The following is a 13,696-nucleotide window of genomic DNA, read 5'->3' as shown; positions in this document are numbered from 1 at the left end:
AACAGATTCTTTGTATGTTGCAGGAGTGTGTGAGAGAATAGAGGATGCCTCCATAAAAGAGGTTCAAACAGGAGGTTACACGAGCTGTTTATGCAACTGCAGAGAGCAATTAGGCTAAGAAAGCATTCCTTTTGTGTTATCCATATCAGAAGTCACAAATGGGATATTGGTCTAGGAGAGGGTAACATGCGAGCAGATAAGTTAGTCTCAGTCACACAAGCAACTCTGATTCCCAAACAGACCATAGCCAGAGAGGCACACTCCATGTTCCACCAGAATGCAAAAGGCCTCCATAGAGAATTTCGAATATCTATGGAGGAGGCACGGGCAATAGTCAAAGCCTGTCCTATATGCAGTCATCATAATGGAGGCTGTGGTTTAGGTCTGGGAGTTAACCCAAGAGGGCTGAGCACAAATGAGACCTGGCAAATGGATGTCACACATGTGGCAGAGTTTGGGAGGTTGAAGTATGTACATGTTACCATAGACACTTACAGTCATTTTATATGGGCCACAGCGCAGACTGGTGAGAAAGCAGGGCAGGTGGAGAGACATCTCAGCAGTTGTTTTGCAGTAATGGGAGTACCACAGCGTATCAAGACAGACAATGGGCCTGCTTACAGTAGCAAAAGAATAAGGCAATTTCTGCAAATGTGGGGAATAGAGCACATAACCGGCATCCCCAATTCTCCTACAGGACAAGCGATTGTTGAGAGAGCAAATGGTACCTTAAAAAGATATCTGAGTAAATATAAGGATACCAGAGAGCCACAAGAGAGATTGTTAAAGTGCTTGTTTGTTTTGAACCACCTGTGTGTTTTTGGGGAAAACAAGGTTCCTGCTGTGATTCGTCACTATGTACGTGAAGCAGATGGTGTAAAGAAAGATGTGTGGGTGAGATACAGGGATCCCAAGTCAGGACAATGGCAAAGTCCTGCTAAGGTGTTATATTGGGGCCGCGGATATCTTTGTGTTTCTACTCCTACAGGACCTTTGTGGGTACCTGCTAAATGGACCCGAGCAGCTGTGCTTGATGGAACATCTCGACCGGCTGAGCGAAGGGGATCGTCAGCGGGTGGAGACAAAGCTGCTGATCATCCTTCGACCGATACTTCTCAAACTGAAAGGACACTGTGATGAATTTGAGGGCATGTGTTGCATGAATCTCTCTGATCATGCACAATCTGTACACTCACAGCTCTCTGAGTTACGGAGGTTAACTGGGAACTTACAGGTGGAATCAGGCCTTGGTATTGATGGATGGCTCAAATCTTTAAACTTAGGATCATGGTTACGTTCAATTATTAAGGTTAGCATTGTAGTAGCTATTGTAGTTTTGTTGTTAGTATTAGTTTTGCCTTGTTTTTGTATATGCTTGCAGAATATGGTGCGAAAGATGATAACTACTGCATTTAATCAAACTATGCTTGTTTAACAGAAAAACAGGGGAGATGTAGAGAGCTTTTTGGATAATTGGTTAGCTGAGAAAGGACATTCTGATGTGATACCGATGGATAAGGGTAAGAGAAACAAGCTGGGAACTGAGCAACCGGTGCCCAATTACTGACGAAGGTCACAGTGACCTTCTCTAAAACGGGAAGACGGGGGAGAAAATTGCTTGCCAGAAAATGTAGCTATCCCAAGGTAGAGAAATTAGAAGAATGTACACATAGAAGCAAAATAATTGTTAAGAGATAGAAGTAGGTGTGTTTGATCTAAGTGTGCTTTAACCAATGATGAGCTCGGCTTTTGCAATATGTATAAGCTTCATTAACACTAATATAAATATGTGTGGAGTTTCAATAAACTTCGAGATTTGCTAATCATCGCATATAGTGTGTCGCATCTCTCCCGCCGCTACGACACCTGCTCTGCAGTGCACATCTGGCTGGGCTGGCAGCTCTGTGGGGAGGAGACTTCTCCCCAGACCTGCTCACCAAGAGTCACTGGAACACAGATGGGGAGAAAAAACAACTGCAGCTGCAGCCCAGAGCTTCTCTGTGCCCATCCAAGTGACCACTGCCAGCTCCAGCAGGGACTCCAGCAGGGAGGCAAAGAGAGGCACAAAAAGGACAAACCCAGATGTCAAAACCTCAAATGAGACTGAGGCCAGCACAAGCAGACAACAGTCAACAGTTACAAAGAAGCAAAGATACAACAGCTGCCTTCAGCTGAAGAGACCTTAGGAATGAAATGGCATTCAGCAGGATCAATCTCCTGCTTCAGAACCATATTTCCATCTGTTGCCTTTCTTGTTTCATTTCTTCAAAAGGCAACTTGACAAGTGCCTCTGTGGTGATGCAGGCTGGGGCAGAAGCAGCTCAGGAAAGGCAATGAGTTTCCATCAGAAAACTTTCCATCAGAAGTTCATGAACTTCATTGTTCTGGGTTTAGGCTTGGCAGTGAATGTTGCCCTTGGTCTGGGACGGGGGATAGGGGTTTGGGGGGGTTTTGGCCCTAGGCTGGGCTTTTCCCTTGTGGGTTTTGGGAGTTGTGGCGTGATGCCGTGGGCGGCTGTGCAGTGGGAGCTGAGGCTGGGCAGGGAGCGGAGCTTCCCTTCCTCCCGCTCGGGGATCGCAGCTCGGCCGCTGCTGCTGCGGGAGGTTGTGTGCTTGGCCCGGGACTGCCCTGGCTGCAGCTCAGCGCTGCCATCGACCCTGCCTGCCTGCCCCGCTCCTGCCTGCTGCTGCTGGGCACTGCCCACATCCCCCTGCCCTTTGGGGGTTTGCAAAAGGAGCATTCCCTCCTTCCCTTCCCTTCCCTTCCCTTCCCTTCCCTTCCCTTCCCTTCCCTTCCCTTCCCTTCCCTTCCCTTCCCTTCCCTTCCCTTCCCTTCCCTTCCCTTCCCTTCCCTTCCCTTCCCTTCCCTTCCCTTCCCTTCCCACACCGGCTGGGAGGGGATCCCTGCCCTGCCAGAGCCCACAGCTCCTCCTGCTGTGACCACAACTCCACCAAAGGGGAAAAACGGGACTTGGCCCCTGGGAAACCTCTGTTCTTGCCTTCTTGTCTGTGCTCTCCTGAGATAGTCTAGGAAAGAACTGTTATTCCTTTTCCCATAGTTTTGCCTGGGAGCCCTGTCATTTCAAAGGGATAATAATTGGGAGGGAGGGGCTCATCTTTCCATTGCAGGAAGATTCCCACCTTCCTTGGCAGACATCTGTCTTTTCAAGCAGCACAGAGACACCAGAAAATACTGACTTTCTATTCCTTGCTCCTATTGGATTTCACAATGGCAAAATGCCCCCTGAGGCAGCAGCCCTGCAGTTGACAGCCTGAAGAGGCTGCTGGGGCAGACCAGGAGTGAGGGATGCTTTTCTGTTGGAAGGCACAGATCCCTGACGCTGTGTCCCAGCCCAGGCAACACTCACCAAAGGAGATGTCCCCGAAGTCGAGCTCAGGGAGGTCGAAGTGTACACTCGGTGCAGTGACGCTGCCCCTGGAGGCCGAGGACAGAGCAGGAAAGGGCTCGGTTAAAGGGATTGCAAAGGTCCGGCTGTCGTGGCTCGGGGGCACAAAACCTGGGCTCAGGGCACCCTGGGTTTCCAACCAACACAGCACCGTGTGCTCAGCACAGGGCCCTGTGCACAGGGGGCAGCTCACGCCAAGTGGCAGCAGCCAACAGCCCCTGATGGGCTTTGGGCACAGGGCAGGCAGGAGAAGCCCCCGGCTTGCTGGGGGTCCCATGAAGGACCCTGAACACACACCCAGACAGGGCTCCGTGCCTCAGTTTCCCCATCTCCAAGGGGATGGACATCAAGGTGTGCCCACAAACTTCTGTAAGCAGCCCTTCCAGCCACAGGTGCCCTGCTTTGCTCCTTCTTAGCTGCAACTGCTGTTCCCATGGAGGAGCTTTCTCAGGAGAGTTTGACCCACCCAATCATTACAGACAGGGTTCTGAGACACAAATCCAGGGCATTCCCAAACATCCTCTGGAAAGAGCAGCAACAGTTCTACCCAGGGGACAGATGAATCCTAGAGGAAAGGACCAGCTTGTCAGCAGTGCCCCAGCTGGCACAGCCAAGAGCAAGAGCTGCAACAAGCAAACAAGGCTGTCCTGAATCTAGCACAGCACCTCACCTGGCCTTGAACTCAGCAGACACACTCCAAAAGTCACCAACATCCACTGAAATCAGCACTTGAAGCTGCACAACACTCACCAGTTGATTTCATGGTTGATGCCAATCAATGCCCACTCTGCCTTTTGGTTCCAAATCAAGGAGCAGTGACCTGGGCCTTGTGTTGTATTCACAGGACTGCCCCTGGCTCTGCTCTGCACATCTCAACAAGAGACACCTGCCCTTGCTCCAGGAGAAAGCTGCTTATGCACAAACAGCCCATGACCACTTTGGGGGAGGGACCACTTTGGGGGAGGGACAGAGGAGAATCAATTCTTTGATGGTGAAAGGTTCCCTCTTGATTTCCAAAAGAAAAAAACCAGCACTTTTCCTCCAAAAACAAAGCCAGCATCATGGTTTCTCCACTATGGGGCACACCTACTCACCACTTTTCTCTTGCTAAGGAGTAACTTCCTTGTTCTTCTTTATCCATCTCCCTTATCTTATTGCTATCATCCAGTGCAGATTGCTTTCATTTCTTGACTGCCTTGAGCCAGTGCCTGCCAAGAGCAGCAGCTCAGCTCCAAAGCTGCAGAGCAGCCAGCATCAGCTCTCCTGCTTCCACTGCATTATCCTAGCAGCAGATGGCTCAGGCTGGCAGGGCCAAGGCCTCACGCTGCTGTGGTGCTGAGGACTGAGCTCTGCCTCCCCTATGATCAGCCCTTCTCCCTTTGGCTGGGCCAGGATTGTCTCTTGCCATGGCACCAGCCCACGGGATGGTGCCCCAGTCCTTGGCACAGTTCCTGCTGCACAGTTCCCTGACTCCCACATCAGCCCTTTGCTGGCTGTGCAAAGGAGGCACCAGAGCACTCTGTGCACAGGAGCTGGGAGCACAGCTTGTCCCCCACAGCATGGCCATGAGAGCTGAGCTGAGGCTGCTGCTGCCCATCTGGCATGGATTATTCACACAAGGTTTTACAAACACTGCTGCTGCTGCAGAATCACCCAGGCTGGCCCATCTGCAAAGCCCTGGGGGCCTTGCTGGGTGTTCAGCTGGGACATCCCAGAGCAGCTGCTGCCCAAAGCTGATCCATCCCACTGCCTGCCATGGCCCAAGGCACAGGGAGGATCCCTGCAGGGAGGAGTCATTCCAGCTGCCAGGCACCACCCAGGGCAGGAGGCATCCTCACACTAAAGCAATGCCAGCAGCAGAGCAGACATTCAGACCTTTTTTCTCTGCTCCAGCCCAAAAGGAGGTAGGTGGGGGATGTCCCAGAGACAGCCACAGATGTGCCCACCCAGCTGCCAGGGTCCTTACTTGATGGTCAGGATGGCAGGCCTAGGAGATCCAGCCACACTGAACTGGAACTCTTCCTCAAAGCTCCCCAGCACGGTGGCACTGAAGGAGATCTGGACACTCTGGCTCCCACCTGCTGCAATGATGCCCTCCTCGGGTGCAAACTTGAAGCACAAGCCCACGTTGCTGCCTGAAGGGATACGGGTGAAGGGAGCATCAAGAGCTCCTTGGTTCATCAGTTTCACCTGCAGCAGCAAGAAAGCAAAGTGGAAATACATGTGGAACCTTCCCTTCTTGTGAGTTCTTGGCTAATGATGCAATGAACACCCAGCAAAGGCAGAAGATGCTTTGTGCTGCTGAATGGCAGAAGTCAAAAGATACAACAGGACAAGTTCTGCCTTTGGGTTCTCATGCAGAGCAGTGGCAACTCCACAGAACTGCAGTCACCCTGGGCTTATCCCATGGACACAGAGCAGTGCACCTCTGCTCAGCAGCACCCAGCTCACTGGGAGCTGGCCCTGAGAGCAACGTGGGCTGATTGCAGCTGCGGAGTGAATCACCCCAGAGCTGCTGCTGCCCCACTGAGCACAGCTCCAACAGCACCATCTACTCATTCACCTTTTCCCATACCATCAAAACAATACATTGAGAGTGAGGCATCAGCATCAAAATGTACAGACAGCACCATCTCTTGGTAAGAAAACTCAGGGTGTCTTTCTCTACCCCAGCCAAGCTTTTGAAAGTGTCTGGCATGATGCAGTGCCTCATTTTCTACCTCTTTCAGTTGCTCTCTCATGAAGTTTTTGCAAGCTTGACACTATTGGGGGGAGGCAAAAAGGTAGAAAAATCCTTTCCTTTATTCCCAGGAACACTTTTCTCTTTCTAGAGCCAGAGATGCAGCAAGGCTGAAGTGTGGTGAGGGACTGCTCAGCAAGGGAGAGAACTCCCAAGGCTTTCCTGTCACTTGCAGGAATAAGCAGGGACACTTGACTGGGAGCTGTTTGCAGAGGGCTGAAGCTCAAAGGCAGCCAGTTTGTTGCAGCTGCTTCTGCAGAGCCCAGTGCAAAGGTGCCTTGTGTCTGGCACTGCCACAAAAGCCTCTGAACATGCAGCTTTTGGAGCCAGTGCTGGGTTCATGGGCCAAGGGCTTGTTTTGCAGGAAGCCTTCACGCTGATCCCTAAGGAAGGCTGCCCAAAAGCAGGGACTGGGGCTTCAGGAACAACAGACACACCTTTCTGACCCCCCCAGATTTGAGCAGTGCATCAAATATTCCCTGCTCACAAGTGCCCAGGTTGGCAGCAATTCCACAGCTCCACCAGGCTTGCTGCTGCCAAAGGAGCCATCAGGATCCATCCCAAGCCCTGCTGCTCACCTCACAGACATGGGGGGTGTTGACAAAAACGTTCCCAAGGTTCAGAGTCTGAGAGCTGAGTTCAACCAAGGGTCCTTGGCCTTCCCCTCTGAGCTGCAGGGGCAGCCTGCTCTCACGGCCTGGGGAGAGATGTCCATTGCAGTACAATCATTGCCTCTGTCACACTGGATTTTCCAGGCTGCCTCAGTGCTAGTCCCTGACTCTGAGCTGGATGCAACCAGCTCCTGATGCTGCAGGAGAAGATATGCACCCTTCTCTTCCCTCAGGAGAAATCCCTTGGGGCTGACTCCTAATTTCTAACCCATTCCTTGGGCTGCTTTCCAATTTGAGCCACCCGTTTGCTGAGTTTAAAACATCTCTGGTGTCCTGTAGTGACAGGCCAAGGAGTAATGGGTAGAAATTGAGAGAACGGAGATTTAGGTTAGATATTAGGGAAGAAATTTTTACTGGGAGGGTGGTGAGGCACTGGGACAGGTTCCCCAGGGAAGGTGTAGAGGTTCCAGCCCTGCAAGTGTTCCAAGCCAGGCTGGATGGGGCTTGGAGCTACCTGCTCTAGGGGGAGGTGTTCCTGCCCATGGCAGGGGCCTTGGCACTAGATGATCTTGAAGGTCCATTCCATCCTTAACACACTGTGATTCTGTGGTTTCCTTCCCACGCACCTAGAGGAGCTTTGAAATCCATTCAGTGCAGGCACAAAGCTCATACAGAGTTTGGCAATTACCAAACTCCCAGGCCCAGGAGCACAGGACTTTGTTGCCCAAGTTGCTCCCCTTCTGACACTCAGCACTGTGTTCTATTTGCACAGACTGAGAGCTGCAAGGGCTCAACTCCCACACAGGGAGAGAAGCAGCTGCTGGCCAAGGGGGCTCCCTCTACAAACAGCCTGGGCTCAGTGGGGCTCAGCCACCTCTGCTCTGCTGCTGTCTGGGCACTGGGAGGTGATCCAGGCTCAGGGAGCCCATTTCTAACTCAGCTCCTCCCACCTGATGATGGATCCATGGCAAATGGACCCATCCTGGAGGCCAGGGGCCTGGAGGGCCTTAGTGCTTGTTCACTAAAGCTGTTCTGCTCTGGAGCTCTCTGGCCTTTGAGGGAATGCTGGCAAAGCCATGGCATGAAAACCTCTCCCTGCACTGCCTGGGCTGTTCTGGGATCAGTCAGGCAGACACAGCACTCTGAGCCCTGGCCTGGCACGGGAGACTCCCTGGAAGCTGCAGGGCCAGGGGGGATGTGCCAGCACTGCCCTGCTGACCAGGGACTCTTCCCAGCACTTCCATGGGAGCCCAGTGGGCTCAGGCTTGCACCATGGCTTCACTGAGGGGGAGAGAAGCAGGGCAAAGAGGAGCTGCACCTGAGATGCTGCAGTAAGCCACACTTCCATACTCCAGTGCTTCCAGGGGCTTGAAGGTCACCTTGATTTCAGCTGAACAATTTGGCCCAATTTCTCCCTCCTACAGCAGAAAGAGACAGCAAAACATTGCTCTGCAAACTTCACATTGCTTGTTTTCACCACACTCCTGTAGGCCTTTGTTTAGAGCATCAGTGATGAGTGAACAACACAAGGAGCCAAGGAAACACTCCAAACCCAGCTCAGCACAGCTCTCAATGCTCAGCTGATCAGCTCCCACTCTCCACAATATTCCTGCTGCTCTGACACAAGCTCTTGGCCACATCATGCTGCTGTCAGCTACAGTGGGATGCAACTGCCACTGTGCACTGCTGGCTCTCAGCCTTAGATGGGCCATAGGAGTAAGCAAGAGGAGAACATGTCCCCTTCCTTGAAATGCAAATATTAGTTCAGCTGTTTTGAAAGAAAGCAGAGGTTGGGATTATTCAGGGCTTTACTCCAAGATGAGAAGGGGTTTTGCACTGTGCAGACACCAGGCATTCATCATCTCTCCCAATGCCAGTACTCAGAATCAGGGCTCTGCTGGATGGGAGCACGTGGCAGTTTGCTTGCATCAGCAGAAAAGGAAAAGGTTTTCTGTCCCTGTGTGCAGGAGAACTCCAAAGGCCCATTTCAACCTTGCACCCTTGTGTCCAGGCTCACAGATGACACTGGAAGGCAGACTCAGAAATAGTGCAAGGCGTGCTCACAGGAGGGGATTGGCATTTCTGTCATTAACCTTGGGCTGAATTTGGCCTCCTTTTGCCAGGGAACCATTGCAAGCTTCAGGTCAGTGTGTGAGCTGGCAGGGCTCCAACAGCCTCTGCTGAGCCCCACGTGTGGGGGGAGCCCCTGCCTACAAGAAGTGCTCCCTGTGACACTGCAAGGACACGCACGCGGGGCCTTGAGCTCCAGCCTGGCAGCAGAGCTGGGCTTTGTCAGGCTCCCAGCCCTGCCTTGAGCCTGCAGGGCACAAATGCTTTGAGCAGGGAGCTCTGCAGCCGCTCCAGGAACTCCATGTCCTCCCTGCCAGCACATGGGGCCAGCTGAGGATCTGCCCAGTGACCGCAGCCGGGGCAAGGGGTGGGTGTAGGGAGTAGGGCGGGTGGGAGGAGGAGAAGGAGGAGGAGGAGAAGGAGGAAGAGAATGTTCTCAGCTATCACTCACCATTGGCTCAATGACAAAAATGTCATGGGAGAACAGCATGGGGTCTTCTCGCACCTTTGCCATCTTCTCCTGGACCATGCTGCTCAGGAGGGCACTGTGATCTCCACTAAAGCCCTTCACCTTCTCTGTTTCTTTCTCCTCTGGGAAGTTTTCCTGGGACACCTCTTTCTGCAGCTGCAGCAAACACTGCCTGCAGCCCCAGGGAGAGACAAGGCCAGCAGATGGTTTCATGAGCCACAGATTTGCAGAGAGAAGTGGGAGAGCAGGAGAGCAAAGCACCTGGGGAGGAGCAGCAGCAGCAGCTCCCCAGCAAAGGCTGAGCCCAAGCCACAAGAATCCCACATGGATCAGAGGATAACTTGCTGTTCACTGGCACAGCAGGGACTTTTACTCCACACTTGCAAGCTCAGCAGAGGTTTCCAAAGCCAGCAGCCCTCCAGAGAAGCTCCTGCCTCAAAGCCTCTGCCACAGCTGAGGGAGAATCCAGCGGCCACCTCAGCTGGCTTTTCCTCCCACTGAGCTGCTCGGGGGAGGCACAGAAAGATCACAGAGCACCCACTGCAGCACTTCCCTGGCAAGGGGAGACCAAGCTGGCTTGCAGCTACGTGTTACCAGCATCACTCTTTGTTTCTTCCATTTTGGACCTGCCCCGTTCCCTGCTCTGCCTTTCACAAGAGCATCCCAGAGCACTTCCAAAGAAAATTGATGAATTCAGGCACCCAATCCCTTCAGTGACGATCAAGGTTTTATATGCAATATGCATGAAAACAGAGCCTCTGAGAGGCAAAGGGACTTTGTTATGCAGGAGGGAGACAGCAAACTCCTGGAGAGACCTTTTCATGAGCCAGAGCTTTTTGGCTCCCATCCCAGTGCATGGCAGTAGAATGTCCTGAGAGGGAAAGGATCCTGCACTATCTACACTCATAAAAACTCCTCTCTGCTCTGAGAGCTCAAAAGCTTCTCTGACAGCAGGACAGGGGGAGACAACCAGCCCCCATGGGCAAGGAGCTTTTGAAGGAACTAAGGGGAAAAAAGAGGGTGTATCACCTTTGGAAAGAGGGACTGGCAACTCAGGAAATGTTTAGGGATGTTGCCTGGTCATGTAGAAAGGAGATTAGAGAGACAAGAGCCCAATTAGAACCTGAGGAAATCCAGTCATCACAATCAACCTTTCCTTCCCAAAATGCCGTCCCTGGCTGGACTATCAATGAACTGGAATGCTGAGTGCTGAGCTCCTGAAGCCCAGGGACACACACCCCAGTGCCAGGCATGGGTTACTTGGCCTAAACCATTCCAAAGCACCAACACCCCCTGAGGCCACACGTCAGTTTCAGTCTTGGGCCTGTATCTCACTGAAATGCATCTTTCAAACCAACCTCCTCTTCTCTTCATTCTCTTCTTCCTCACTAGGAAAAGCCTTCCACTGGAAGTGGGCTGTGATGTTACTCCTGTTTTCAATGAACAGGGTTCTGTGGCTTGACATGGTGATGAAAGTCTTGTCAACCTCCACGGAATCTGTGCTCAACCCAATGTTGACATCTACAGCTTCTCCATGGAGCTTTGTGTGGATTCTTTCTTCACCTGGAACAAAGCAAAGGGGAGTCTTTGCTCAGCTCACTGGCTGATGGAAGCACAAGGAACAGAGCAAACCACAGGGCACAGAAGAAAGTGTCACAGTTTTGAGCTGAATGAGCAGTTCTGTGGATCAGTCCATTTATCACATCCTGACAGCTCTGTGTGTAGAGCGTGGGGATGTCCTGGGCAGCTCCTTAAACACCTTATTTCTGAGGGTGTTTGTAGAGATTTGGCCCCAAGGTGACGGTATGGGCAGGGAGATTGGTCCATGTGCTCCGGTGACCCACTCAGGTCACCGGGATTTCTGCATCCAAGTCCTTCAGGTGACAGGGCTGAGGAGCCCTGTTCAGCCCTGCCTTGCCCAGGGTCTCCCCGGGCATCCCAGGAGACTCCTGTCTCACCTGATGCCTTGGATCCCTTCTTGCTGACCAGCAAATATGCCTGGGGGCAGGTGGGCAGCAAAAGGAGGCCCAGAGGAACAAGTGAAGGGACAGCCCACAGCAGGAGGGGACACAGGTGAGGAAACGCAACCCGCCTGGCTCTGCAATGTGACAAACCACTACAAAATGAGCACCATGACAATCATCATCATCATCTCCCTGTCCAAACCCACAGCCACATCAGTCTTGAAATATTTTATATTGTTCTGATCTGAAAAACCAAGCTGGAGCATTGCAAATCAAATAAGAAAGGGACAAAGGAAAGATTAGTGAGTACAGAGCAGTTTCTACATTAAGACTGAATGGGATTCCTCAGTCTAGAAATCAAATGGGAGATAGATGTGAGAGGTTTGCAACAGCGTGAACAGCCTGGGAAATGGGGACAGGGAAAAATTTGTTTGGATTTGTCACAACAAAGGAACTTGAGGGCCTGAAAATGTTGTTGTGCAGAAACTACATCTATGTGTAAGGGCCACATAGAGAAAGGATCTGTGACAAGCCAGTGGAGAAGCAGCATATGGGACAGAGGTGTGCAAGAAATCCATTGCATTGGAGAGAGTCTGATGGAGACCTCACCTACAGCACTGTCCAGGAATCAAATAAAACTTCACCCAGGCATAGCCACATGGTAGTGGAGAATCAGGGATCCTCCTTCCTCCACTCAGCAACTCCAGCAAAACAGGAGTCCAAAATCTTTGCCTTTGTTAGAGGGGATCCACTTTCTCAAGCCCCTGAACACCAAGGAGTTCTCAGTTTGCTTTGGGGTAAAGCTGAACAGGGGAGGCACCTCTAGAGGGAATGCAGGGGATGGGACAGCAGGGAGCCATGTGGAGAACTGTCCTGTGCCCTGCAGGGCCCAGCACTCACCTGAGCTGCAGCACACGGCCAGGGAGCCGCAATGGGCACCGCTGGCCAGCGGGTGAAATGCCACTGTCACCTGCACGGTGTCACCAGCGCCCAGAGCTCCTGTGGCCGGCACCACGGAGAAAGGACTGCAACACAAAGAGAGGCATCAGGCCTGGGGGACACCTGGCCATGAGATTCCTGCTGCACTGCAGCTCCCTGCAGCTCCCTTGGGCAAGCAGGGAGCAAACCAAGCACAGGCAGCAGAAGACAGCCAGAACAGACAGGATCAGAAACAGCCACTGAGCCACTGCTGAGGAGATCCAGCCCTCACAAGATCCTGGGGGTAAAATGACCTCAGCTCCCCCATACTCTGCATCCAGCTCTCTGCAATGAGGCTCAAGGGTCCCACTGCCAGCAATCCCATCAGAGAATGGTTGGTGAAAAGCACAGAGAGGGTTCAGAGCTATCTGCATGCACAACTTGACACTGACTGCCTCAGGAATTTCTCTTTTCCTGCTGCCTATAAACCTCATCTCAGGAGATGCAAATGTTAGGGCACTCCCTGTCCTGGGAGATTACAGCCTAGGAATCAGACAGGGAGAAGGAACTTTTCTCTCAAGACCAAGGAATAGTTACTGTTGAATTTGCAGTGTGGTTCTTTGGTTTCTATGCCCTTGAAAACATCCTTTTGTCCAAAAGGATGGTTTTTGTCCAAAAAGGACACATTTTATCAGCATTTCAATGGAAGCTGCTCTAAGAAAAGGAGCAATCAAAACTCTGAAAGAGTGCAAATGCAGATTAGAGCAATAGAGTGACATGGAAACAAGACCCAAAAGGAGGATGCCATTTACAGTCTGAAGGGTCCAATCCCAGCTAAATGAAGCACCATGAGCAGGAGCACATCAAGGAAGCTGAACAGGAGGTTTCTCTGTGTTTACCAGCAATGCAGTCTGGGACTATGGGCTGTCATGCAGGCTGGTAATTGTTTGCTTGGCCCAGCAGAGAAACTCTATGCAATGTGTTGGAAATAATGATGCAGATGTGTTGGTGCACTTTGGATTTACCAGGAGCAATCAGGATTGGTCACCAGGTAAACAGCTCTTGCCTTACAAACACAAGACTCTGTGCTTTGATGCTCAGGGAGAGCTCAGGGGAAATGTGCTTGTGCCCAGCAGCTGCTGGGCTTTGTGCTCTTCTACAGCCCCAGGGAGGAAACAAAAGTTGCTGGCCTTGGTGCTTTGCTGCTGGTCAATGTGTCACTTCAAAGTGTCTTCTGGGGACTTTGGTGATGAATGCATCACACACAAAAACAAAGAGAGCATCTGGCAAGCTGAACTTTGTTCATGTCAGTAGTGACAGCTGATGAACTTGCTTCAGGTTCTGCTCATTCAGGACCTCTTGCTGCAGTGATGGGCTGAGCTGTTCCCATTCCCACTGGTGAGAACATCACTGCTGGCTGATGGGGAAGCCTTGGGCCAGCAATGTTCATGTGCTGGACGTGAGACTTTGGAGGGAGGGGAGGAAAGACAAGGCCCCAGCAGCCCCAGAGCCAGATCA

The 13,696-nt window shown here is 51.9% G+C and overlaps 1 protein-coding gene across 1 annotated transcript in view; it reads right to left on the bottom strand.

The window, feature by feature from the left end:
* The window catches only part of LOC129133498 (hydrocephalus-inducing protein homolog), a 68,383-nt gene that overhangs the window by 31,119 nt on the left and 23,568 nt on the right, over positions 1 to 13,696 (bottom strand). The window contains exons 5-11 of the mRNA XM_077192231.1: positions 12,161 to 12,285; positions 10,655 to 10,859; positions 9,279 to 9,468; positions 8,076 to 8,175; positions 6,725 to 6,843; positions 5,373 to 5,596; positions 3,368 to 3,435 (exon numbers count right to left, since the gene is read on the bottom strand). Of these exons, the coding sequence (XP_077048346.1) occupies positions 3,368 to 3,435; positions 5,373 to 5,596; positions 6,725 to 6,843; positions 8,076 to 8,175; positions 9,279 to 9,468; positions 10,655 to 10,859; positions 12,161 to 12,285 (1,031 nt within the window). The remainder of the gene's footprint in view (positions 1 to 3,367; positions 3,436 to 5,372; positions 5,597 to 6,724; positions 6,844 to 8,075; positions 8,176 to 9,278; positions 9,469 to 10,654; positions 10,860 to 12,160; positions 12,286 to 13,696) is intronic.

Source organism: Agelaius phoeniceus, chromosome 32 (assembly GCF_051311805.1).
Source record: "Agelaius phoeniceus isolate bAgePho1 chromosome 32, bAgePho1.hap1, whole genome shotgun sequence".
Taxonomy (NCBI): domain Eukaryota; kingdom Metazoa; phylum Chordata; class Aves; order Passeriformes; family Icteridae; genus Agelaius; species Agelaius phoeniceus.
This window is presented reverse-complemented; position numbering and strand designations above follow the sequence as displayed.